Source organism: Metopolophium dirhodum, chromosome 1, assembly GCF_019925205.1.
Source record: "Metopolophium dirhodum isolate CAU chromosome 1, ASM1992520v1, whole genome shotgun sequence".
Classification (NCBI taxonomy): domain Eukaryota; kingdom Metazoa; phylum Arthropoda; class Insecta; order Hemiptera; family Aphididae; genus Metopolophium; species Metopolophium dirhodum.
The window spans coordinates 41,508,811-41,536,178 of record NC_083560.1 but is presented as its reverse complement, the minus strand read 5'-3'; the positions used below and the strand labels follow the sequence as shown (position 1 = coordinate 41,536,178).

General features: G+C 28.1%; 1 protein-coding gene and 1 pseudogene across 3 annotated transcripts; both read left to right on the top strand.

The window, feature by feature from the left end:
• Positions 1-479: 479 nt before the first annotated feature.
• Positions 480-13,927, top strand: LOC132934851 (glutamine synthetase 2 cytoplasmic-like). 3 transcript variants are annotated; one of them, XM_061001233.1, is made up of 9 exons: positions 480-609; positions 1,747-1,858; positions 4,984-5,177; positions 6,467-6,628; positions 9,289-9,434; positions 10,196-10,324; positions 11,440-11,639; positions 11,716-11,855; positions 12,880-13,927. In XM_061001233.1, the coding sequence occupies exons 3-9, from the start codon at positions 4,991-4,993 to the stop codon at positions 13,026-13,028; spliced, it is 1,113 nt and encodes a 370-aa protein (XP_060857216.1). In that variant the 5' UTR covers positions 480-609; positions 1,747-1,858; positions 4,984-4,990; the 3' UTR covers positions 13,029-13,927. The 3 variants fall into 3 exon arrangements, with proteins under 3 accessions (XP_060857216.1, XP_060857218.1, XP_060857217.1); XM_061001235.1 differs by lacking the exon at positions 1,747-1,858 and having other exon boundaries at positions 482-609; XM_061001234.1 differs by lacking the exons at positions 480-609; positions 1,747-1,858 and adding an exon at positions 4,137-4,215.
• A 1,626-nt stretch (positions 13,928-15,553) lies between these two features.
• LOC132938747 (ankyrin repeat domain-containing protein 11-like) lies at positions 15,554-22,970 on the top strand (annotated as a pseudogene).
• The last annotated feature ends 4,398 nt before the right edge of the window (positions 22,971-27,368 follow it).

Here is a 27,368-nt window from a genome sequence, read left to right as displayed (position 1 = left end):
ATATTGCTATTATTTATTATAGCCTGTTAGTTGAATTAATATTAAAATATTATTATTTTTATTTGTTGCTATGGTGATAAACAATGCGTTAGAGATTAAATGTGGTTTTTCGTAATTTGTCGGTAGTTTTTCCCTTGGCATTAAATAACCATTGAGAAAATTGAAAAATTACCTGTTTAAAGTTTCATCTTAATCCAATTTGCTAAAAGATAAGGTACTGTATGTTAAAATAGAAGTATTCCTTCTGGTAGAAATTTTGTATACAGGATAAAAAAAAAAAAAAAAACATTATTGTAAAACCACTAATTTCCTCGCTTCGCTTAGAATCTAAAATATTGCTTTGTGTGGTGGCGATCACGAAAAATCAATTCTAACGTGACGCAACAAATACTAAGTGGGGATAAGACAATCAGTCATCTTTATAAACACAATGCACAGACAACAACTGCGCAGTGTTTTACCACAGTTATTGTGAATTAATCACAACGTTCACGTCCTCGCAATCAACATTTTATCAAGTCACGTTTACCTTCTTTTTCATTTATTTTCGTTTAAACTTAATCTCTATTCAGAAAGTAAACTTTATTATTGCGTTATTTTCAACACCAGGTATGATCTTATATTAGTATAATATGTAGTTTTCATCTTGTTTTGTAGAGACGGAAAATCTTAATGTTTCTTATTTCACAGCCTGACTATCCTTAAATAACACTATTGATCTTCATAAATACCAACAATTATATTATACGACATCGTATCCAGGTGTCAAAATATATTATAATTTATAATAATTAAATCTATCTAAAAAACCAAACTTAAAACACATTTAAAATATAATTTAATTACTAATTCATAATTTTAATGCGTCTTCTCAATTAGAGTTCACAATAAAAAAGTTTAGATATTTAGGATAAGCCAATTTTATATAAAAATAAATATTTATTGTAGCTTATTGAATGGGAAAAAGGTAGTTTAAAATTGATTTTTTTTCGAATATAAACAACTATTTATTAGTTACAGTTATACTGTATTATACATTTATTAATAGTCTGCATTCTTAAAATTGTTAGTTTTTATTTTATTTTGTTCATTGATAGTTCTATATTATACTATTAATTTAAATTTAAATTAATCAAAGGTATGGAAAACATAATCAGTCTATATTGTTATATTATTTGAATTTACACATAATGTTCTTTGAACTATCAATACAACTTATAATTGTAATGTAAATATGTAATTTTATTTGATTAGTCATTTTTTCTTTTGTTTCTGTATAATAAACTATACGAATGTTAGCTCACTACTCCATCACAAGGTTAGGCTTAAATGAGTAGATACCTATATTAGTATATTCTTTATCTATACATAATGCATTTATAAGAAAATTTATTAATATAAAAAAATAGCTAAGTATACATTGGGCTATATAAATAATCAAATAGAAACAATTAACATAATTAAAAATCAATTATACTATCGTAAACATATAAAAAGCGTTATCTCAGGGCTAATTATTGTTTCTTTCAAACTTTGACCTCTCAGTTGTTCAAATATAGATATAGCTAATTAAAACTTAGGACAGTTATCAATAAACAATAAACGTAGTTGATTAACTGATAAATACATTTGAGGTTACCTTTCCACACTACTAAATCCGTACTGATCCCATAACATACCAAATGTCGATTGAACGTTTAAAACAATAGTTATTCGTGTACAACGTAAAAGCATATTTAATCATAGTAGGGCATTGTAAATTAACATCGTAAGTCATACGCAAATCGACCCAATGAACCAAAAGATGTCTTCATTCCAGTGAGGTCTTCGTATATATTATTTCCATCTAAACCTGCATGTAAGTGAATATATATTATTTACTTTCAATTATTAACCAAAAATAAGCCTATGTTTTTATATCAATGTAATAATATTTAATAGTAGAATAACAATTACACTCATAGATAATATTTGTCACACCACCCACACTAAATGAACCCCATAAAACGGCCTCTTTCCACTTACATAATTTTTATTTTTCTATAACAAATAATAGCTAAGGCTTATGGAATCGAAAAATATTCGAACGATTTTTAAAAATCGATGATGATTTAGATATTAGGTGAACCAGTTGTTTGAAGTTGGCGTACGGCGCTTACTGGTATTAATAATATCAAAATCATAACCGCATGTAAGCATATTCGTTTATGATGGACACAACTAAGAAAAAATGTTATTTTTTTAGTAGTTACGTAGGTATTACGCTATGTCGCAATCCTCCGCAAGTAGATATTGCAGTCTAGGTTTTTGCATCTAGGTTTTATTTACCTTTGGTAAACACCGGGTAATTCAGCATTAGAGCCACAATATAATATATTATATTTGAAAGGTGTTGCGATTTATTCGGACCGCTTTACCTAAAGTTCTACGAAACTAATTTGCTTATTGTTTTTTTATTTTTATACTCATTTGTTTGGTATGAAGATTAGTAATCTAATGAGAAAAAATCAAAATAGTATATTCAGATGTGGCAACGCCCAAGACTGAAATTACCTTCCCGCACGAGCCACATATACTATTTTTCTGTTACGCCTCTGCGTTCATCGATCAGTGTCTGCAGGTTCTGCAGGGGATACGCCCAGCACTTTTGGGGATTTCCGGTTAACCACCCGGCACTTTTGAGGATTCCCACTTTACCCCCCCCCCTCCTGTACGGAAATGGTCGCTTTCCAAGATTAACTAAATTTTCTGTGCCCTGGCGTGATAAAAAATTAATTATTATAATAATATGTAATTTAAAAATAATAGTTCCATGCATCCTCGGCGTGAGTAATATTTTTTTTTTGTATGGAGTAAATAATATTACGAATGTATGTTCCTATTCAAAACCTCTATATAAAAAAATTAAAAAATTGTTATATAAAGTTTGATTGGACTAAAAATAAAGTATAAATGAAACGACCACCGACCACTCATTTATGCGCGAAGTAATCATATATTTCTCTCGGACGAAGGAAACGCAATAATAATAATGCGGTCCCAAAATACTAATCTTAAATGAGCAATATAGTAGATATTTATTCTATACAAATATCATTAAAATATGTAATTTTATGCTGTTGATAAAAATTATTTTATTTAGCTCATTTCATAAAAAATCAATACTATGCCAAAACGAATATGGCCATCTAAACATAACATACTATGTGCATATTTTGTAACCGGTGGCATTTCCTGATTTTTTTGGTAAGGGGTAGATGAAAATTAATTACGATTTAGATCATTCTTATTAAAATAACACTAATTGTATTTTGCATATATCAACGTTTTTGTTGGTTTTACATATCTAATTCATATTTGTTGTTTTATAGTGCATATTTTTGCTGCATCTTATATTTTCACGTTCATGGCCACGTAAATTTATCGTTTATCAAATTACCTACTTATGAAAGTGGGTAATTATTTACGTAATAAAATATTAAATTAAATAATAATATAGACTATGGGTCTACAATGCTTATAACGATAAAATTACGACCGGTCGTCAAAGATAAGATTTTAAAATTATACAACTTTTGATCATCTTGTCTAATAATGTAAAATATGAATTTATTTTTTCCAACGTGGATAAAGAATGTTTTTTGTGAAAAACGAAGTGTTAGACGACAATATATCCTTTTAACCATTACTTAATTTTTACGTAGTATCTTAAATACAATGTTTTCGACTAAATTTCAAGTACATATTTTATTGAATATTATAAAGTATTTTTAGAAGCATATTTTGAGTATTTTTTGTTTGTATAAATCCGTCCTCTAGTTATAATGTTAAGACATGCCTGGGTCGGTATGTTTGCTTCGTTCGGCCGCCCCACACCGCCCCTAGGTATATGCATTGAACTATATGATATCATATAGTTCAATGGGTATATGTCTCTCAGCTGCTCAGTGCTCAGATCCCTGTTCGAGACGACAAAAAAATACTTTTGTGGTGTATAAAATATTGTATAGAAGGTACACACTGTGGCCGTTGAACTGGTTATTATGATGGATGGGAAGTAGTGGTACGGTGCAGGTGCGGTGGTGGCGTCAGTGGCGCCAGGTGCGTTGAATATTTCTGATGAAATATTACAGTTTATATACAACGGTGGTGTAGGTACTCGTGGCGTACACAACAAAAACACATTTTAAATAACCACTTGTTGACGTAATTAAGGTGAGTAAACATAAGCGTAATTTTTGTAATATTGTCTTAAATAGGTATAAAAAAATCTTAGTTAATCGGATTATTGCTTTTGCAGGTTTCAAACTTTTTTTTCTTATTATAAAAACACATATCTAGGTCATCCGTAGTTTGTTTATATAATATGTTTAGGCATGTAGTTGTGTAATCGTCTTGTACCACCTAACCATTGCACCTGCAACTTGTATCAATAATATTAATATATAACAGTTATACGCAATAGCATTTCCATGTACGTCACGTAATCGAACGAATAATATAGGTACTATGTATAGGTAAATACACAGCAGTAAAAATCATACAATTATGATATAGTTTTTCTGGTAATTGATATTTTATATTTAACGTATTTACAGCAAATTTCACATCATAACTCTATTAGAACAATCCTCGATAATAGCCGATATGCTTATTTATTCAGTTCAATTAATAGATATAAACAACAACTAGATAGTCGTCTTCATACCTAATACAGTTGTGACCGATGGTGAAGTCGGCCGCCATTTATAAAGCAGGCAATGTTTACATTTATTTTACATTTATTGATATACATAAATATTATACTTAAATATACATATAATATTATACTTTGATAATATTGTTTTGTAAACATTGTCTGCTTTGCAAATGGCGGCTGATTTCAATGATAAAAAGAGACGGCCATCTATAGTTGTTGTATATATCTATGGTCCAATTACCGGTAGACAATATTATAATATTAACAATAAATACATTTTACAGTTCAGCCATGCCGGGAAGCGGATTATTGGAAACTTCTCCCAACTATGTTATCAACAAAGCTGTTGCAGCTAGATTTCAACAGCTGCCCCAACCCAAGGATAAGGTACAAGTCATGTACGTATGGATCGACGGAACCGGACAAGACCTTAGAGCAAAGTCCAGAACACTAGACTTTATGCCTACAAAACCCGAAGGTATGTCGTCGATTTTTCGTGTATCTAATTCGAAATATTAGATAAATATCTGTAATAAATATACATTATAAATTATAATCTTGTAAAAAATTAACTTAAATAAATATAAATTACATTTGAGTCAATCCTGTCGAGAGCACTAACCATCTGACTAAGTAGTTAATCTAATTCATTAATTATTTTTTTTTATCATAAATGTATATGTTTATAGGTCAATATTTATAATGGTTGACCGGGTGGGTCAGTTTAATTAGGATATCATGTTAAAACATACTATACAATTTTTTGTTCGATGTTCTCGTACTATTATAATCATTGCAGTAAATGTACGTCGTCGTTTATATTCTGTTATATGAGTAATTCATAGTCAACAACTAAATATTTTGATCTAACATTTATTGTAATTTGCAAACAAAAACAGACAAATGAAAAATAGCCATCTGCAGTGTGAAATATTAAAATATAATAATAAACGTATATTTTATCCATTGGTCGCATAATTATTACTTTGGAACTAAAAAAATTGAATTTGAATCGTGTTTTTAACATGGAATCGGATAATAATATAAAATATAAATATTCTATCAATCAATTTATTTACAAAATGTATATTAACTATACTCTTTTAGTCCTTTGTAATAAATAGACTAAGTTGAATTAAATGTAGCCACTAGCCATACTACATAAAGTATAATTATTGGACAAATTAGATCCATATTCACAGACCGCAGTAAAAAAGCTAAAATCACTAAATTATCCAACCACTTTTTCAAAGCATGCCCCTAACAGAAAAATAATTAACTACTAAAAAAAAAAAACACCACTTTCTATGGCCTCATTAATTCAACAAAATATCAAAGGTTTCTTGAATCACATTTAATTCAAATTTATCATACACCCAATGGCCTATGGACTACGACATTATGGGTTAATTAATAAAAATAAATAAATAAATAGACAAAAGTAATATATATTATTTTCCTGTGATTAAAATAATATGTTTATTTTGCAATATTGAGAATATGGAAGATATCTAAAAAATTAACTCATTTTACTGTTAAAAAATTGTTATTGAATATATCCGTTCAATCAATATAGTACTGACGCACTGTTAATTAATTTAAATTTAAATTTCTTATACATCTCGGTGGTATAAAAATAATGTTTTATTAAAATATATTATTCAAAGAAAATAATGGTTCGCCTGCTTAATAATAGTGTAAGTGTAGGCTAGGTACTCTATGATCTCGATTCAAACTTAATATTTGCCTTTCGCCATTTTAATACAGAACTCCCAGTGTGGAATTATGACGGAAGCTCTACGTACCAATCTCAAGGAGAAAATTCAGATACATTTTTGTATCCTGTGGCCATTTTTAACGACCCATTCAGGTTGGCACCAAACAAACTTGTCATGTGCGAAGCGTACAAACACGATCACACTCCGGCTGGTAATATAAACATATTATGTACTGACGAATTATTCAAAATGATTGACACTTGCAATAACAATAATTAGGGTTCTGAATTTGGAATATTGTACTTGAAATTTTTCAATTGAAATAATTAAAAACTGAAAATTTTACTCTTCTTTAAATATTTTAATGAAATTATGAAAAATATTTTCTCTTCTTTTGAACGTGTTTGGCTATGATATATGATTAGAAATAATATATTGATTAGATACTTAGAAATAAAGAGAAACATATTATTTTTGTTGATTTATTATTTCATATTTGTATATTCTATATAAAGTATTGAAAAATATTCCTAGCAATATTTTGAGAGTAAAAACATTTTTTTATGAGCTTTAAAATATTGTTGTATGCGGTCCGTCAGTGATCCAAAAGATAATGGTTTAAAATAAAGTTGAAGTCAATGTCAACCAGTAAATGAAATAATAGTGTATATATTCAGTAATTATTAGGTATACAAAATGTGTGTGTATGTGACTGAGTGATGTGATTATGTGAAGGTGCCCTAGACTCTTTTATTTAATACTTAGATCATATTTTGTATATTGTAAAAGGTCACGACTCACGACTGTTATAAGAGTGGTTTATATCTATATACATTTTGAATATAATTATAATATAGTATAATATGCATTCGCAGAGCAACAACATTATGGCTCTCAACAATATGTTATGATGTTGAGTTGGTTTATGAGTTTGTAACTTAAGAGTTAAAAGGCAATGTTTAAATTCGTTATATTATAGATTTTCTAAACAACTTATAAACTATATGTAAATATGTTACATATTTTCTTTGTTTCAAACAACAAACAAACTTTTAAAAATGTTCACTTGGAATTTGACGACTATACACTTTTAGATATAATAAACATTTTATTTTTATTTTTCATGAAAATGAAATATTTCAAGAAAATAAATTTCATTTAATTTTAAAACCCTAACAATAATATGTTCAATTCCAACTTTCACCATTTAATTTAATTTTTTTTTTGTGGGTACGAATAAAACTAATATATAAATTTCGTTAATGATTGTGGAAAACTAGATATTTTGATGACACTCATATTTTTTTCTACCTGCAATACTCAATATTCGGTACTTATTTTGCACTCGAAAAACAGTAGCAAGAAAAGGTACCTATTAGATTACAAGTACTTTTTAAGGAGTGGAATTGTCGGTTCCTAATGTTTTCAAAAACTTAAAAAGGCTAAAAAAATTAATTTTTTTTAAGATGACTTTTTTTGATGTTAAGAACATTTAAACATCTGTGTTTGTATGTAGGTTTTTTACAATAATTCAATTTTTTAGAAAGTTATGCATATATAATATGGCATAAATTAAAAATGCTCATAAGTCAATTAAAACCTGAGTTGTCGTAAACAACTTACTAACAAACACAGACAATGTTCTTACCATCAGGTTTCATTATAGGTCAATTTACTCTAATTTTTAAATTAACGGAGTTAAACGTGATCTACTGAACGTACCTAAATTTGCTATATTACACATTTGTAAGATGGAAACAAAAATATTGTGATGAACATTTAGATGGAATATTTCTATTTTTTAGTAAATAACTATATTTTAAACTTTTGTAGGATATAGAAGTATAATTTCGTTAATGATTGTGGAAAACTAGATATTTTGATGACACTCATATTTTTTTCTACCTGCAATACTCAATATTCGGTACTTATTTTGTACTCGAAAAACAGTAGCAAGAAAAGGTACCTATTAGATTACAAGTACTTTTCAAGGAGTGGAATTGTCGGTTCCTTGTTCTTACGAGTGTGTCAATAAAAATTATACATAGTTCCGGCGCTACAAATATTTACGACCTGAGCGAAACCTTGTCTTTGTGGTAAACGGAAAATTTATTTCGTGTTTACCGTATTGGTACGGTATGAAACATAATAGTCACCTCAATTGTTTCCCTATTGTATTTAAAAAAATATCCATTATCATTTCTTTATTTAAGAAACTATTAGTAGTTTCATACTTCATCAATGTATTGAAGTGAAGCATATTTTTTATTATTTTTTCCTAAATATTAAATAATTAGATTCATTACGTATTCTTTCAATTCTTTCAATTCTAACGTCTTCTTTCACAACAATTTCTATTATAACAAAATAGTGGGAGCGTGTTAATAAGCTGAACGTTGAAGTTGCACTGAGTCGTATATGAAACCCATACATTATCTTTAATCATCGTTATAATAATTGGTCGTTGTAGATTAGATTAATACTTCCCTAAAATACCATGCTGTACTTATCTAACGTGTAGATATTTTATGATTGTTTTTTTTTTTATAGTTTAAGATACCCAGATTTTAAACAACCGTATCAATATTCCACATTCAAAATGACAGTACCAATTTTCCGACAATCCATTTTACCACCCTTTCACAATATTCAATTACAATTTTGTTGAAGAAAAATCCTCTGGCCACCCACCCATAACGCCAAGCCTGGCTATACAAATTGATCTTAACGTTATTATTCAACTGTATATGTATTATGTATATTGGTACCCCCAGGTGAACGCATATACAATTTAAATATCACGTCCGACATTCCTATAATGATATGAAATGTCATCACAATTTTTTTTCATATTATATTTTATATTTATAGACACAAATCACCGTAAAGCCGCTTTGGAGACCATGACTAAAGCTGCTGATCAAAAACCGTGGTTTGGTATCGAACAAGAATACACGTTACTTGACACTGACGGCCAACCGTTCGGATGGCCAAAGACTGGATACCCAGGTCCTCAGGTACGTTTCGTGTATAGATCGTGATGGTCAATAGATGTGATGTATCTAGGTACATGTCATATTACATTATAGATAGGGTTCAGATTTTAAAGCAATATATAATCAATAAAAAAAGCATTTAAAATGTCAAAAATAGCGAAAAAAAGAATTTAATTTATATAAAAAAGCAATTACAAAATGTACCAAAAAATTAAATAGATTTTAGTTGATTTAACTAGTTTGTATAAAAAAAATTCACTACCATGAACTTAGATCAACTGTCTTTAGTAAACCATTTATGGTTTGAGCTCAAAATATATTTGTTCATAGAAAATGATCTTTCTACCTCCACCGAAGTTATTGGAGCGTATTTCATACATAAATATAAATTATCTAAATTCAGATTACTACTTATTAAATTGGCATCGTTTGTTGCTTCTCCAATTAATCCTTGACTGTTATTTTTTTTTAATGTCTTCCCATTCTTTGTTCTTCGAAATTACTTTGATGAACTTATTTAATACTAGGTATCATATCAATTGAAAATTAAACACAAAAAAGCATTTATAAGTAAAAAGGCGAAAACAGACGAAAAAGTACATCCATCATCTTAGATATTAAATGAAACACATTTTTATGTAAAAATCATTTTTCTATTACTATTATTAAAAAAAATGCTTTTGCCTTCAAATGCGAAACTTAATAAATTATAAATTATAATATAGTCACTTGGCGACCGCTATTTACTGAAATTCAATTCACGGTGTTATGTGTGTATATAGGGTCCGTACTATTGCGGTGTTGGCGCTGATAAAGTGTACGGGCGTGACATAGTGGAGGCTCATTATCGTGCATGTCTGTACGCGGGAATCAACATATCTGGAGAGAATGCCGAAGTTATGCCAGCTCAGGTACCTACCTATATAATTTACACGCTCATTCATATTAAACATTGACGAACGTTATTCGCCAACGCAGATGTATATAATTTGCATAATATATTTTAATACATATTATACCTAAGTATAAACTATAACTTTGTATAAACTATATAATATGTAACGCCGTCTGAAGCAGTCAACGTATACTGTTCAATTTTTTTACTGGTCATTGTTTGAAGATAGATTAGATAGATTCACATACATTTTACTGTAAAAAACCCGTTTAATCTTCAATGGATTGAATAAAAGTTATCTCGAGTAGTTGTAAATTGTATCGCTCGAATTCGAATCGAATTTTAGACCGTTTTCTATAAAAAAACATTGAGCATTTTTTTGTAATAGAAATGTATTAAAATATATTCAATTTGAGCGAAGAAAAGGCGGTGTAAGACTGTAGATGACAGTTTGGCTCTTGATACAGACTATGCTGCTGAGATCCGACTCAGCCGATGGAAGCAGACTGATCGTAATATCAAAATGGGGGGGTTTACCCATAGTATTAAACTTTGATACCTTGTTTTTATATATGAAATTGTTATTGTTTATTTCGTATAGTTACATGGGTATAATCAAAATATGTTTTGAAAGATTAATTACATTATACATATATATATATATATGGCTATTAATAGTTTTGTACATATTTTTTATAATATTTAAGTGCATAGGTACATATATTTATTAGGTTTTAATAGTAATTTTTAGATATTGTTATGTCATTTGATTATAGAGTAAGTATGAATGCTGGTGTTATGTAGGTACATACTTAACATACTTAAGAGTAAACATTTTACACTTTTCACATTTTAGTTACCTTGTGGGGAGGTACTTTTAACAGTAAACACTCATTATTTCAATAAGTATTGTGTCCAAGACAATTTTAGTTTTACAATATGAAATTTTAGTACAATATTATAAAACACCATATTTGAAAATATTATGATATTTTCCTCATCTGAACTTTTAATATCTATTACTATGACTAACTATGCGATTTTTCCATTTTAAAGCGGCATTTTATACAAAACTATATTATAGTAATGTGTATTATGTATGATAATTAAAATATGAATCGTTTATTTCAGTGGGAATTTCAAGTTGGACCGTGTGAAGGTATTAGCATCGGCGATCATTTATGGATGGCTCGTTTCATATTACACCGTATTGCCGAAGAGTTTGGCATTGTGGTAACACTTGATCCAAAACCAGTTCCGGGAGATTGGAATGGTGCCGGTGCGCATTGTAATTTCTCAACTCAAGCTATGAGAGAAAACAATGGAATAATGTAAATTATAGTTTAAATTGAAAATATATTTTTAAAACTTTTAAAATTCTAATCTAAAGATTAATAATTGTTTCAGTGAAATCGAAAAGGCTATTGAAAAATTGTCCAAACAACATATGAGACATATTATGGTGTACGATCCCAACGAAGGCAAAGATAATGAACGTCGTTTGACTGGAAAACACGAAACTTCTTCCATTCAAAATTTCTCGGCTGGTTAGTACTCAGAAGTACTTACTATAATACTACCCCTATAGTACTATAGTACTACCACTAAAACATACTGTAGAAGTTGAAAAAGTTTTAGAATATTTTCAAAAAATTCCGTTTACATAGCTATAGTAAAATGTTTAAATCAATTATTTTTATAATGATACAGTAGAAACAACAAACATAAACAAATATACAGAGTGATTCGCCAAGCATGCTTACACCAATTTTTCAATTAATAATAAATTAATTCAAATTCTGATTTTTGATATTTTTAAATATACCTTCTTTAAGACCAAGTTTTAAAATATTTTAAATTTTTTGTACTATAATTTGTACTATAATCTCGTCACAGCGAATCCTGTGGCGATTAAAAAACTTATGTTTTTCAAATAAGAACCCAGTTTTACTGTAAATTATTTAGTAGATATTTTTTTTTAAATTTTCGATGTATCTAATTCAAAATTTGGAAGATTACAAATATTTCAATATATGAGAAACTACTCCCTTGAATTTAGAATTAGGTACCTACATTTACATTTTCTAAAAAAATTATCCACTTAATAATTTATAGTAAATAAGGGGTTTTTATTTCAAAAATGAAAATTCTTCCACCGCCATATGATACTCTTTAAGTTGTAGGAGCACATGAAATAACAAGAATTTGAAAATATTGTCTTAAAGTAGGTATATTTACAAATTCAAAAAATATTTTGAATAACTGCATGTTATTGAAGAAAAAAGAGAATGATTGGTGAACCATTCTGAATATGATTGATGGGAATTTTTGTTTTAAATCTTTGTATTTGTTTTTTAAATTTATAATTTGCAAAGACACTTGACAGTAATTTTTAATTTAACATACCTATCCTAAGATAAAATTAAACAAGATCAAATATTTTTTACTCTAAAACAAATAAAAAATGTCTGTTAAATTTGGACTCCGATACTGAGTTTTAAAATGTGATAATAAGTTCACATTATCATCTATTTAAAAAAAAATGTTAAAACTAGCTTATTATTGTTCTAGGCGTGGCCAACCGTGGGGCCAGTATTCGTATTCCTCGTGGTTGTGCTGACGAGAAGAAGGGTTACTTAGAAGATCGTAGACCAGCATCCAACTGCGACCCATACAAAGTGACTGAAGTCATTGTACGCACCGTGTGCCTAAATGAATAAAGAAAATATTAAGAAAATAACCTATATTCCTGCTCGATAAACATAAATATCACCCCGCTTTGGGAAACAAAATATTTTATCTAATATTTATAATAATATAGGTACAACTATAATAATTGTTAGGCACTGTATAATACTATTGTGTTACAGTTTTTTATTTTAAATTCAGTACTAAAAACCACATGGAATTTTAATGAATGTTGCTAAAAAGAAATGTTTATTTTAGATTTTTTATTATTTATAAATTGTCAGCGTTCGTGTTCAACGTAGGTACACTTAAAATTTTTTTATTCTTATGTCCAACAGTCACCGCATCGTGCGATCACCACTGAAGGACCCACATTTGTCATTTTCTATTACTTATTTTGAGTTATATATATTATTGCATGACCTAGTTTTTATATCTAAAGCCTACGGACGAAGTCTTAATACTAAATTTTATTGCACATTTCATACATTTTTACCTAACCCATAGTTAACAGTATACCTTCAATACATTATATTTAAACATAAAACGATAAATTATACTCACATTAATATTGCAACACATGTTACGAAAACAATTTTATAATACCTAGTGAAGTACCTAAGTGGTTATTTTATGCCAAGTCAACTAAAATTATTTAGTCTTATTTAATATGATACTATTATAAAAAACTGTAAACCACTGTAATAAAATAGAAAAACAATAGTTATATTATACATCACTTTGATTATGTGCCTTACATTAAATCATATTATATTGGATTAAAACTGGATACAGTTTTATATTTTACTAGTTTGAAAATTTTTTTTAGAATTTATACATAATAACTTTATATAACCAAAAAAAAATAATAATGTATTCTATTCATGTATCTTTATTTATATAAGATTTCACATTTATTTTACTTTTACTAACCAAGAATATATCTTTATTTATATTTGATTTCACATTTACTTTAATTTTACTAACCAAAAATATATCTAATCTTGCTTAGTTTATAAAGTGTATAATTGTTTTTTACATGTTAGACCCTAATTTTCCTTATAACATAAATTTATTATTTAAAATCATTTGGCGTTGATGACTGAGGCGCTCAATTCAGTTGATTCTTAAGAACCCCCTCCCTTTCTTCTGGTTTACGAATCAGCCGATATTCCTATCGTATTCAGTAGGCCTGATTCTATATTAGTTATAACAATTTCAAGAAAGCTATAATAGATGCGGTCAAACCGTGAGTAGCTCATTGACTATACTAATTATTAAAATACGTACATACAACCTTTCGATTTCGTTACCGAATGAACAAACAATAGACGTTCAGTAGAGAAATAATTAAGGCCCGGGCACGGATTATATTAAAAGTTTTATATAATCTGTGGCCCGAATTTGGATAAAAAATGCTTACATAATAGGTATTGGTATATTTATTGTATAATATAGAGTGAATTGCCAAGCATGTTTACCACACTTTTATACTTGAATTCATGAATTTATTAGAATTCCGATTTTAAGAAATTGTAAGTGTACATCAAAAGGTAATGTAGTACATCTCATTTGTCGCGGTTGCCAAATTGAATTACAAAACTTGAAAAACAAAATTCTACTTTAAATTATCAAATAGATGTACTTGAAACAGTAAGAGATGGATTTAATACAAGTGAGAACGAAAAGTAACAAATACTCTATGAAAAATTCAAATCATTTTATGATAAAAATCCCGGATACAATATTTTAAAATTATACAACATTCAATACATGGAAATGACATTGACTCAAAAGAAAATCCTGCAAATGTAAACTGCTACATACAATGCCCCATAACAAGTGTTGACGTAGAACATGTGTTTTCACAGTAAAAACCCCATATTAAGTGGCAGAAGATATAATTTTTCAGAGATAAATTTGAAAATGTACTTGATAATACATTTTAATCAAATATTAGAAACTTGTTTATTATTATTTTGTTTAAATTAAATTAAATACTTTTTTAAAATATTTTATTTCAATATAATACTTAATAGTTAATGCCAACTAATAAATAATAATATTATAAAAAATAAATAGGATTAAAAATACAATTTGAAGTGCGTATATTGAAAAATTTGTTTTTGCACGATTTTGCACATTTTAGCATTTTAATTGCACGTTTTATGTGTGTTAGCTGCACAAAAATTAGGTTTTTAATCATGATACATCGGTGATTGATCAGCCCTAATATGTATCTACTTTGGAAATTAACTCTGCTCATTAGTTCTCCTACATGATGTTAGTAAATTACCGTCAAAACTCAAAAAGCAGTAACTCCAAAAATGTAGATTTTAATGGGAAACAATAAAAACAGTTTTCTACATTAAATTCGTCCCTAAAATAATAATAATAATTTTTTTAACATTTAAAATATGGTACGTTAATTATCGGTCTAGGACATCTCGGCGTGGGTATTTCGGCGTAGGGCCATTTCAAGACATTTCCAGAAAGTTTATTTTTGAATAAAAAACTTTCTCCTTTGTCTATATATGATAATAATATTATATGTAATATGGGTATGTCACTATAAATATATAATTATTATATGTTGTACAAGGAAACTATTTAACACTAAACACAAGTTTTTCAAAATTTGTCATGTGTTTTAATGGACCTCCAGCTTATGTCTTATATAAATCGAAACATGAAAAGCAGTAAGTATACTTTTATTTGAAGTAGTCCCCAAAATTGTGTGTAGTACGACACACTCTGTGAGTGTAGTACGAAATTTGTGTTTTTCAAATTAAACCTTTATAATAATATTATGTATAATTTTATATCTTCAGATTTTTTTTTATATTTTAATGGTTTTTTGCCAAACCACATTTTAATTATTATCTACTACACAGGCACACAGTAAACAATATTTTGTGTTGTTACATCTTATACTCTTATTGTTACTATAGTTATTACTATTCATTGTTATTGAGAGTAGCTATTTTTATTATTATCAGCTTAGTTGTGAACAGTGGTATATAGTATATAGTGTTTATCTAGAAATAATTTAGATTTGACCGATTCGGGACTATGTGTGTAGTACAAAAATTTGGATATTTTAGGGACTGATTTGAAGTTACTGTCAAATGGCAATGCCTTCTAGTATCACTGTCATATATGCTAATAACTTGTTTTAGACCTATGTGTTTTAAAGGGTTTTAGATATTTAAATAAGTTGTTTTAAATTTTTAGATTTATTAATTGAGTCTATGAAGCTTAAAATAAAGTGAAAAATGAGAAAGACTCTTCCATTACAGAATTCATAAAAACAATGATTTTCGTATTTGAGCATGATAAGTATTTAAATATTATAAACGTATAGGCCGTATAGGGTGTCTAGAAAAGTTACTGTAATGGGTTTGTTAAATTTGAATATCATTGTATACGAAAAACGATTCTGAGCGAAAACGGTCTGTCAGCCTTTAATTTTACTAAATACATATACATTTTATGATAATATTGTGATTAAAGTAATTTTTTAATATCAGGTATTTAGGTATAAGTTCTGAAGTAGATTATATTAACTTTTGCTGAAAATAATGCATTTTAAAATGTCATTGTGTGTATTCAAATATAATAATATACTTTAAAAGTATCAAGAGCACACGAGTAATATTTTAAAATGACAACAAAATAACCATAAGCATTATGTTTTGTTTAAAAAATTAAAAAATTGAAAATGTCTAAAAATACTTCAAGTCATAAAAAATTGCAAATTTTCGTGATTTTCGTGTTTTGGCGAATTTTGTTAAGACTCCAACTCTAGTCGCTAATTATTGTGAATTTACATTCAATTTTTTAATTTTCACTATATTTAAACTTATAAGGAACCTATTCAAGTTTTGTGACGGACAAAAAAATTTTTTATTAATTATATAAAAATAAATAAAACTGCAATTTCTTATGCATAAGTATAGAAAGATAAAAATAAATCTAAATCATTCGTAAGTTGTATAGAAAATGTTATTATAAAGATTCAGTAAAAATTTCGTATATCTAAAACATTTTTTAGTGTTACACCAATAAATAAAATTGAATTTGTCGAAAACTGGTTTTGAGTAAATATCTCCTATTCTTCCGGTTTTTTTTTCTATACTTTTCGTTTTTGAAAAATAGGTATTGGAAATTTTCAAATTTGACTTCTCAAATGCAACAATTAGATTCACTTTCCCAACATAAAAGATACTGAAGATAAAATCGAAGAATAATAATTATAAAACAAAAAAGGTGGGCTAAGGGTTGTCACTATACTGCACAGTATTTCACAAGTGGGTCACTGTAATGGATGGTGTTAAATTTGAATTCAATGATAATATTATAATAATACCAGCCTATGATATAATTGTGAATAAAGTAATTTTTTTAGCTATTTATATTGTGGAACCTTGTTTAAATATTCAATCCTTAGCTATAAAAGTTGAGCATTTTATATAATATGTTTAACTAAAAAACTGTCAAAATTCAAACATTAAATGCTTATCAAAAAAATGTTCAAATAAGTATTTTTAATATTTTTCAACTCTATTATAAGTTTATATCAGGAGCCTTGTATTAAATGTTCACGCTTTTTGACCCAACAAATTACATTTTATTGACAATTATAGAAAAAAAAACTAAAAAATTTGAAATTGAAAATGTCCGTAAACAACTTGAAACGAGTCAAGGTATTTTGAACATTTTATCAAATACAGAAAATGATAAAACAACATATGGTGTATATTTCAAGTATCTACAGTTATTCGATTTAATTACAGCCAAATATAAAAATCGCTACATGAGAAATCAAGTAAGTATTCAATCTAATAACAATTTGAACTTCAAACGTTCATAAACAATTTGACTTTCAGGTAAACATTTTTCTTTTGTAAAGATAGACAAACTTATGAGGAATCTTGAATTAAATTTTTAAAACTTAGATTAAAAAAGAAAAATTTTATTTTTATGAATTTCTAATTCACAATAGTTAAAAACTAGAAAACTGATTCTGAAAAAACTAAACAAATTGAAAACTGAAAACGTCCGTAAACGGCTCAAATTAATTAAAAATTAAATATTTTAAATGTATGGTCTATAGAAAATGTTAATATAAAGATTCAGTAAAAATTTCATGTTTATACGGTCGTTTGTTTTCGAGTTACACCATAAACTAAAATCGATTTGGTCAAAAACCGTTTTTCGTAAAAATTACCAGGTTTCCTTAATTTTTGTTTTATTTTTCTTTGCGTTTTTAAAAACTATTGAGAATTTCAAACTTAAAATTCCTGAATGCAATAATTAGATTTACTTTCCCATCGAACAAGATACTGTTGAAGAAAATCGAAGCAGTGTTCCTGCCCTAAACGGTAATGATAGTCACAAAAATAATAAAATTAAAAAATAACAATCATTTTAAATGAATACTAATACCTAATGATATGAAAAAAATTGTAAAAAAAAGCTTTATACTGTTTTACTGATTTTCAAGATATTATAATATTATTAAGTTTGAGATTAAAATATTGAAAAACTGAGTTCTATGTGGCATGTAGAATTTGTCATTTTATTGATAAAAAAAAGCATATTTGGTTGATCCTATAGGATAAGTTCGTTGATCCTGTAGAATGTATTTTTGCTTTAATATTATAATTAGGATTTTTACATTTCCTGAATTATTTCATGAAATATCCCGATAATAATATAATACCATTAATAGGAAGGTACCTAATTTATAACCATTAACATAGTAATTCGTAAACCTTGGTTGATAAGTCATTCATTATCAGTATTTTTAATAGCTATAACCAAATACGTTTAAATGAAAAAACAATATTTTTCAAAATTTCAAGTGAAATATTTTTAATTAAGAATCTTAAAATTAATAATATTACGTCTTATATCCGTAAGCCGGCGCGTTGTGTAGGCAATTTCGGTACATGGTCAATAAATTCGGCATTAACCTCCTTGTTGTTATTGGTAAACGAATTCAGCATAGGCGAGCCTTTCATTACGACATCAACTACGAGCAATATTTAATATTAACATTTCAATTTATTAGTCAATTCAAAAGCCTAAAAAATATTCATTCAAATTCAAAATATTGACTTTTGGCCAACTATTTTCATTTTTGAACCACTAGAACTGTGTGGCTGTTGTAAACGTGTTGTAACTTATAATCGATATTATCGTTTCCAAACATTGTCAATGACGTACAATAATCATAATATTATGGTGTTATACGATTTCGAACGTTTTTCAATTTTTGTGAAAAGAATGTGGAAAGAACCTAACGATTGACGACAGATCGAAGAAATTATATTTTATAATCAACCGATTGCAAACGATTTTCGGAGCGACGTTTTCGTTGATTTAAATTTTTGATTATCTTTGTACACAAGCGATCAAAATTACATTAAGGGGGCTGTAGCCGATGAAAAAAAAAGTGACTTTTAGACTAATAAGCTAGGCAAAACTGGAAGAATTTGATTTGACATATTTTAATTTTGAAAACCGATTATGATTGATTAACAAGTTTACTATGGAATGATAGAGGCGATTTCGAATATTTTTTTTCAAAACACTAAATGGCTGAGACAATATTCTACTGTAAATAATTATTAATATTGTATATAGTATTCATTTTTTGAATTTTTGATTATCCTGCTAATTAGACGCGTCTTTAGTTGTTTGGTGGATAATGGTAACAGTGAAATTATAGTATTTAGTTGTATATTATTGTTTATAACGGACAATTTTAAAGTCTTATCTTCTGAACGCAAAAATATAAATAATTTATAAATTGGCTATCTTAAAAAAAAAGTTTAATTTAATTTATTTATTTTTACTTTTAGTGCCTAAAAAAATAATAAAAATAAATATTATACTGAATTTTTTTTAAGTGTATAAATTATATATATAAAAAAGTTTAAATATTGATTAGAATTAACGTTATTTCATTTGTCAGGTCATTATTTTACATCCTGTATATTATTATAATAAATATATAATATGGATATTGGATATGGAACGTGGAAAGCTAATGACGTGTTTTTACCAGTGTTTGGGGGATGGAGATTACACGAAAATATAAACGAAAATTTACAATTAAATTACATGAATATACGAATACAATATAATATTATTATACTTATGCTGAAATAATTAAATAATAAAAATAATAATAATATAATATTATATTGTATAGTAGCCAGTAGGTTAGATTTAGGAGAGCTAGGTCCCCTTCCCCCCCCCCTTAAAACCACCATTTACACCCTCCACTGCACCTCATAAGTAATTTAGGACAAGAAAGTCATGGTCTTATTTTTGTGGGTTATTATAGATTTATTTCCAAGTTGGCTAGTCCGTCATTGCTCCCATGTGGATTTGACCTCACATAACTTTTAAGATGAAACCCACTGGCTTGCTCGCAGTTGTATTTTCCCCAAATTTATAGTACCGTATAGCTTATAAGGAAATAAATAGCTAAAAATAGTATTATTCCAATAACAATTAGTCATGTTGTATGAGCGAATCCCTATACGCGCGCGAGTCTTTAGATTATATACGCGTATGACGACGGACTATAAAATGATTTCAAGACATCACGAAAAAAATATTATAAGTTTATAGTGCATAATATTGTATATATTTTGTTTTAAGGGATATAACCTTAAAAAATAAATTGAAATATAATTTACCAAATAATAATTTGATTTGACTTTTTAATTATTAAAAATCGTTTCGCCAACATAGTAATAATTGATCATGTTTAATATTGTATTAAACAATTATTTATATTCAATCGAAATAATATATTCATTAGTCATCACTGTGTGATCTGTGTAAAAAAACTGCGATTGAGTATTTGTCGGACCGAGGAGATGGAATATAGAAAGCCGATGCGTTGCTATCGAAAATATGAACAACTATTAAATAAATATTTAGTCATTGTTTGTGCAGTATATTCGTTGTTATTATTAATAAGATAAATTCCTATTTTATTAGGTAAAAAGTAAAAAAATATATTAAATATTTGAATTTTGTTCAGGTAAAAATTAGGGATCTCGTCCTAAACCTGATATTGACGAGGAAAAGTCTGGTGGTTCGAAGTCTTCTATTGCTGACCGTTCTAGAGGTGACCTTAAAGGATCTCTATTCAAAGTTGTGAAACCAGTTACTACTGATGCCGAAACAGGTACAAGAACATATATTGCAAGAATGGTAATCGATCACATCACTATACAGCATTACCATACGTAGTGCGATCTGAAGAGTCAACACCGGCATCTAATCAGCCTAACTTGCCAAAGTCACCGCAGAGAGAGACTTCTGATAAAAGAACTGAAGAAGAGCAAAAGTCTCCTCAAACCAGAGTATTACAGTCATCTAACACAAGTGATGCATCATGTCATATGGTTCCCAATGAACAGTTGGCTCAAACTACTACACAAGTTGCTGTGACTGTGGATACATGATCAGGTAATCCGTCACTGTGTGCTACTTGTTCAGAACATACTGAACATGTATCAAGAATTGTTTCTGGATATGAAAGACATATAATTACTATTACTGCAGCTCCTGTGACTATAACTCTTAAATCTACTACAACTGCTGAACTGTCAGTTATAGAAATAAAACTGCAACCTAAAAAATGCAATTTAAAATCTAAACTATACTCAAAGCGATATAAGTGACAGTTCATCTGCCACCAATGTTATTGGAAATGATACACAGGAAACTACTTCGACTATAATGCCTGAATCTACTGCAACTGCTGAACTGTCAGGCACAGAACAAAATCCGAAACGACACAAAGTGATAAGTTCTTTGCCATCAATGTTATTGGAAATGATACACAGGAAACTAATTCGAGTATAATGTCTAAATCTGCTTAAACTGTTGAACTGTCAGGAATTGAACTACATCGGAAACAACGTAAATTAAAAGCTAGCCATACTAAATTCAAGACTAGTGATAATTCATCTGCCACCAATGTTACTGCTGTAGAAACTAAACCGTCCAGCTCAACCAGTGAAACTGTTCCATTCACAAATGACTATCAAATATTTTTAAACATTAGAAAACAAGTAAATTGGTTAAATAATAATATACTTAATACAGTTTTAGTTTTTATCTACGATATTATTGTTATTTATTTTTTTATGTTTTGTAGATTCATAAGAGACGTACTAAGCTGTTTCCTGTGCAACCAAAACCACCATTTGGCTTTGAAAACTATCTTATGAACAGACGCATGTACCTTTTGGATGGTAACTATAAAAGTCATGTTGTAAATACACAAACTCCCTCATCAGTCAATTTACACAAGCAGTTGAAAAAACTGTTTGTCGAACAAGATAAAGAGAGGCAAAAGCTTCGTATACAGTTTAGTTTTCAGTTAGGCTTTAAAATATAAATAAAAAGGAATATAATATTATAACTACTATAATTTCATAATATGTTTAGCACATAGTGGAAAAAGAAAAAATGGTGTTAAGCGTTGAACAAGAGATACTCAGTGTTCATGGACGCGTAGCTCGTACCTTAACTAATCAGGCTTTACTATTTTCTGTATGTATTATACTCAAAGATGATGAAGTATATAATATTGTGGCACCTGAGCAAGACGAAGATAAGAATGTTCCCATTACAATGGTCACATTTTTATGTCTTGGCTACAAGATATTGATGATAAATGGGAAAAGATTAAGGTAATAATTTCATACATTACAACTAGGTATCTATAAAAAAAATATTAAAATATTTTATGATTAAAAAAGATATCATTGTTAATGAGACAACACAGTGAGGCGGGGAGTTTACATGCTGTACAGAGAATGGATTGGGGGTGGAAGTTGATGGAGCTTCAGTTGTGTACCTATAGCAGCTTGAAACCCAATATCGATGAAGAATATGTACCAATAGTTCTAGTCAATGACGATTTTGATCATTTTTAACCTTAATATTTTTTTGTCATTTATTAACATATCGGTAAAGTGTCAGCTGTTGAGTGATTTTTGATTATTTGAAGAAGCTATAGTTGATATTTTTATTGTTATAGAAAGATTAATATTTTACTTGACCACTTTCTAATGTTTTTTGAATTTACCTTGTCGAGTGTTACTGCTGGGTAGCTACTCACCTCCCGCATTCAAAAGCCATGTAAATAAATTCAGCACATATGCTCATTGTAAATATTATATTACAGATTGTATATTATCTAATAAATGTTAAAAAAAAAAAAAACAATTTACCTTAGCTTTTTAGATAAACGATTCTTTTGGTACAATTAAACGTGTAAATCACTTTTCACGTAATGTTTAATCGGAAAGAACTAATATAATATGTTGGTATGAAATATATAATGTAATATATAACTATAGTAAGATTTGTTTTATTAACATATTATATACCTATGTTTTTAGGCTGGATACAACTTTTTATTTTCGGTCGGATTTTTGGTAAGGTTTTCGTTGTAATGGTAACTTATTAACAAAAACATATATATAATGATTCATATATTATTCTTTTAGTATCCTACGACCAGTGGTTTTTATGACAAACTTTTACACAGTTGCGTTTGTCATAGGTTCGCCATCTCTGTCAAATAAGAACATCAACCTAAAACAAAACCTCGTAATCAGTATGCTAATCTTATTAGTGACCCTGTAAGTTAATACAACTCTGTCTAAACTGGTAAACATATCATCCCCCCCCCCAAAAAAAAAAAAAAAAAACCCTGGCTACGCTACTAAATTTAGATTTCAATATTGTAGAGATTTATATTTACGGATATGTAAAATCTTACTAGTCACAAAAAAGTCGACAACATATTAAGGGACCTCGCTACTATCATAAATTTTAGCTCAAAAGTTTTGAACATTTTAGTTTTGACGAAATTTAAAAGTAGTTTACGTTGTCCGAAAAAAAGATTTGAATTATCGTGAGGACATTTCCTATACAGAAAAAATTATTTATGTTAGTTCCCAAAAATGAACATCCAGTCGTCAACGGATTTTTACTACATTTAATATATAAAATATAGTATATTTTTTTCATCATTATTTATTCATGAAATGAACATAATTATTATGATATTGAATATTATGATATGAATTATTTTTATGTTTAAGACATTAGCATCAGTTTATATACATTTTAATTTAATATATAGTATTATATAATATTTTATTATAACAATAAAAATTTAAATGATTAAATTATATTATTTATTTATTATATTTATTGTAAAAATAATAATTATAAAATAAGTACACTAAACACATAATACATTTATCCATACTGATACTATTATATTCCGATAATCACAGATAAACAATTAGTGCAGAAACTAACATGAGTAATTTTTTTTGCCAAGGTGGAACTAAAATACGTACATATTATTATGATGATTCAAATCTTTTTTTTTCAGAATTTTTATTCGGACAACGTAAACTACAAATCATTTTGTCAAAGCTAAAACTTTTGAACTAAAATCGACGACAGTTGCGAAGCCACTTAATGTGTCGTCCAATTTTTTGCGCCTAGTAGGATTTTACGTTATATGATTTGTCCACAATTATAGGAACTAACATAATATTTTGTAATTTTTGTACCGGCCAGGTAAGTCTCGTGTGTATGAACTTATATGCACTCGTCCCATTGAACTCTACTTACAAAAATAATCATAATAATATATTAATTATTAATCTACGACTAACACACTAACAACGAGATTAGAAATTATCTACCTACTACAATTGTTGCTTAAAATCTTAAAAAGATTAATACTTTTAACATTTTAAAATAAATAATTTATTTTCTTTTACCTACGCATAATTGTCGTTTGTAGGCGCTTGCGCGTCAAGAGTGATTCATTATTTATTTTACACACAACCACAACAATTATAATCGCAATAATTACTACGCAAAACATTGATCAACCTGAAAACACACTTTGAAAGATACAAATACTGAACTGTTTAAAAAAGGTCGTTATCGAATCTTTTCTTTATGATTCCAAATTTTGATGCTTAAAATACGTACTTAACGTTTTGTTCTAGAAAACAAAATTATTGTTTTAATTGGTATAAAACACTCAAACCTAATGTCGCGGACAATCAAGACCCTACTGAATATCAATTTTATTTTACGAGCCGACGGGCGGTGGTCGTGAGTAACTACGGTAATTACCGATGTGAGCCCCTAATATATAACTAAGTCCTTCCATACTTTAAAATTTACTTTAAATCTGAATATTGAGAATTTAAAAAAATAATAATATTGGAGTAAAAAAATGTAAGAAAGTCGAAATCAATTTTTTTTAGAAATTTTATCGAATAAATTAAAGTTGGTAAATACGTGAGCGCTTACTAAATGTTATGTCGTATTATGCATTTAGCATGTGACTAAGACCAAATATTAAAGGATTTAATAATGTTTAAGTGTAGGTAAAAATAAATAATCACACACGCGCACAGACGCTCATAGGAAATAATACGAATAGTGCATGAGCGACTCTCTGAGGTGAGAGTCTGACCGAAAATGATCGCTCTTAACATTTAAAGAACAAATTGATTTTATTCTGATTTATAATTTAATTTAACTGTTATATTTATTATTGGTAATTTGGTCTTCAGTATTTACTTGGTTTTTTGGTGATACTATTAAATATAAGAAATAGTGACTGTCTTCTGCCAGATTTTGAATAAAAACTAGTTTGAAAACTCACTCTGCGAGAGTGCCAGATATCCGGTTTCTGGGTGTGTTTTAATACATCCCATGAATAAATTATAGGTAGGTAGCCTAATTCCATATACAATTCAAAAATAATTTGGTTACCTTTATGTTTTGGTACCTATTTTTTAAAATAATATTGGATAATATAAATCTATACAAAATACTCATGTTTTGATATTTTTTTTATTACTGGGTAGAATGAGTTCTATGAATCTTAACAAACGTAAGTAGGTGTTTGCTACCTACCGTAACAACCGTTAAAACAATCGTAAAATCAACCTACCGTACCAACCTTACCGATAATTTGATTTCAATAGGCTCCGTGTCTACTTCACCTAGATCTCACTTAGATTGTGAAAAAATATTTTTATATTTATTTATTAATTGTATTAATTCACTTTTTTGCTGTGTGTTAAGTCTGGGTTAATATCAAAATGTCCACACGTTATGTTTGGAGATATGTTTTCAAGTTTTTTTGAATTCACAAATTCATCATATAACTCATCAAATGTTTCTAGGTGTTTATGCTGTTATACTTTATTGGATCACAAAACAAACTTTTCAAATTAAAATATCTAAAACAAATATATAAGCTAAATAATTTTAGCTAATTTCTTTTCCAACATAAGGCGAGTTATTTGTATATTAAAAGTTTTTAGGGAGTTATTTTTTGTATTGAGCTAGGTAGGTATGTTAAAAAATACCTACATACCCTGCGAAAAAAAAGTCTGCGCACGCCCATGGTTGTAGTATATTCATTAATTTTATAAATAGGTACTGTGTTTAAACATGCAATTATGTTTAAATTGTAAATTTTGTAAATTTAATATAAGATACTAAATAATATGTTTCATAGTTGTACTAGTCAACTATCAAGTATTAGCAAAAAAATACCATAAATTCTATAACACGATAATATGAAATTTCATATAAAAAAAATGTCATATAATTTAATATAAAATATAAATTCTAAAATTGACCAATAATTACTATGTAAGTTAGTCCACCTTACGAGGATGCCCCTGAGAATAACGATAAACATTAACATTGTATAACGTTTAATTAATATCCAAAAACGTAAAAACAATATATTTATTTTGAATTTAAGTCCTGTACATATTATACGGTGTATCAAATAGTATCAGACTTGCTATGAACACAGATATATACAGTGGTGGATTTAAGGGGGACAGATGGGACTGATCCCCCATTGGCCTAACATCTGGGTTAATAAATTGGGCCATTTTTTTTCTTTAGAGTCTAAAATTTGGAAAAAGACATTGGGCCCCCCCAAAAAAATCCGCCACTGGATCCCTATAAAATAACTAGATATAGCGTTAATGGATTGTATAATTTAAGTATTTACACAAAAATAAAAATAATATTTATGAAATATACACATATGCACATGTTTAACTGCGTAATCGTACAAGCTATACAATCGAAAGAGGGTCATGGTTCAAAATAATGCATATATTTTCGAAAAAAACATGAATAATTCCTATTGGTAAAACAAGCTAACGATACGTGCTCTGGTGCCTGGTGGAAACAATTTGTACCTTCGGATTAGGAATGTATTGCAGTAGCGGAATAAGGAATTTGGTTGGGGGGGGGGG

Excerpts from the sequence above, each read along its gene's own strand:
- LOC132934851 (XM_061001233.1), top strand. The coding sequence starts at position 4,991 with ATGCCGGGAAGCGGATTATTGGAAACTTCTCCCAACTATGTTATCAAC. Across the intron at positions 5,178-6,466 it reads TATGCCTACAAAACCCGAAG|AACTCCCAGTGTGGAATTAT; the intron begins GTATGTCGTCGA and ends ATTTTAATACAG. Across the intron at positions 11,856-12,879 it reads CATTCAAAATTTCTCGGCTG|GCGTGGCCAACCGTGGGGCC; the intron begins GTTAGTACTCAG and ends TTATTGTTCTAG.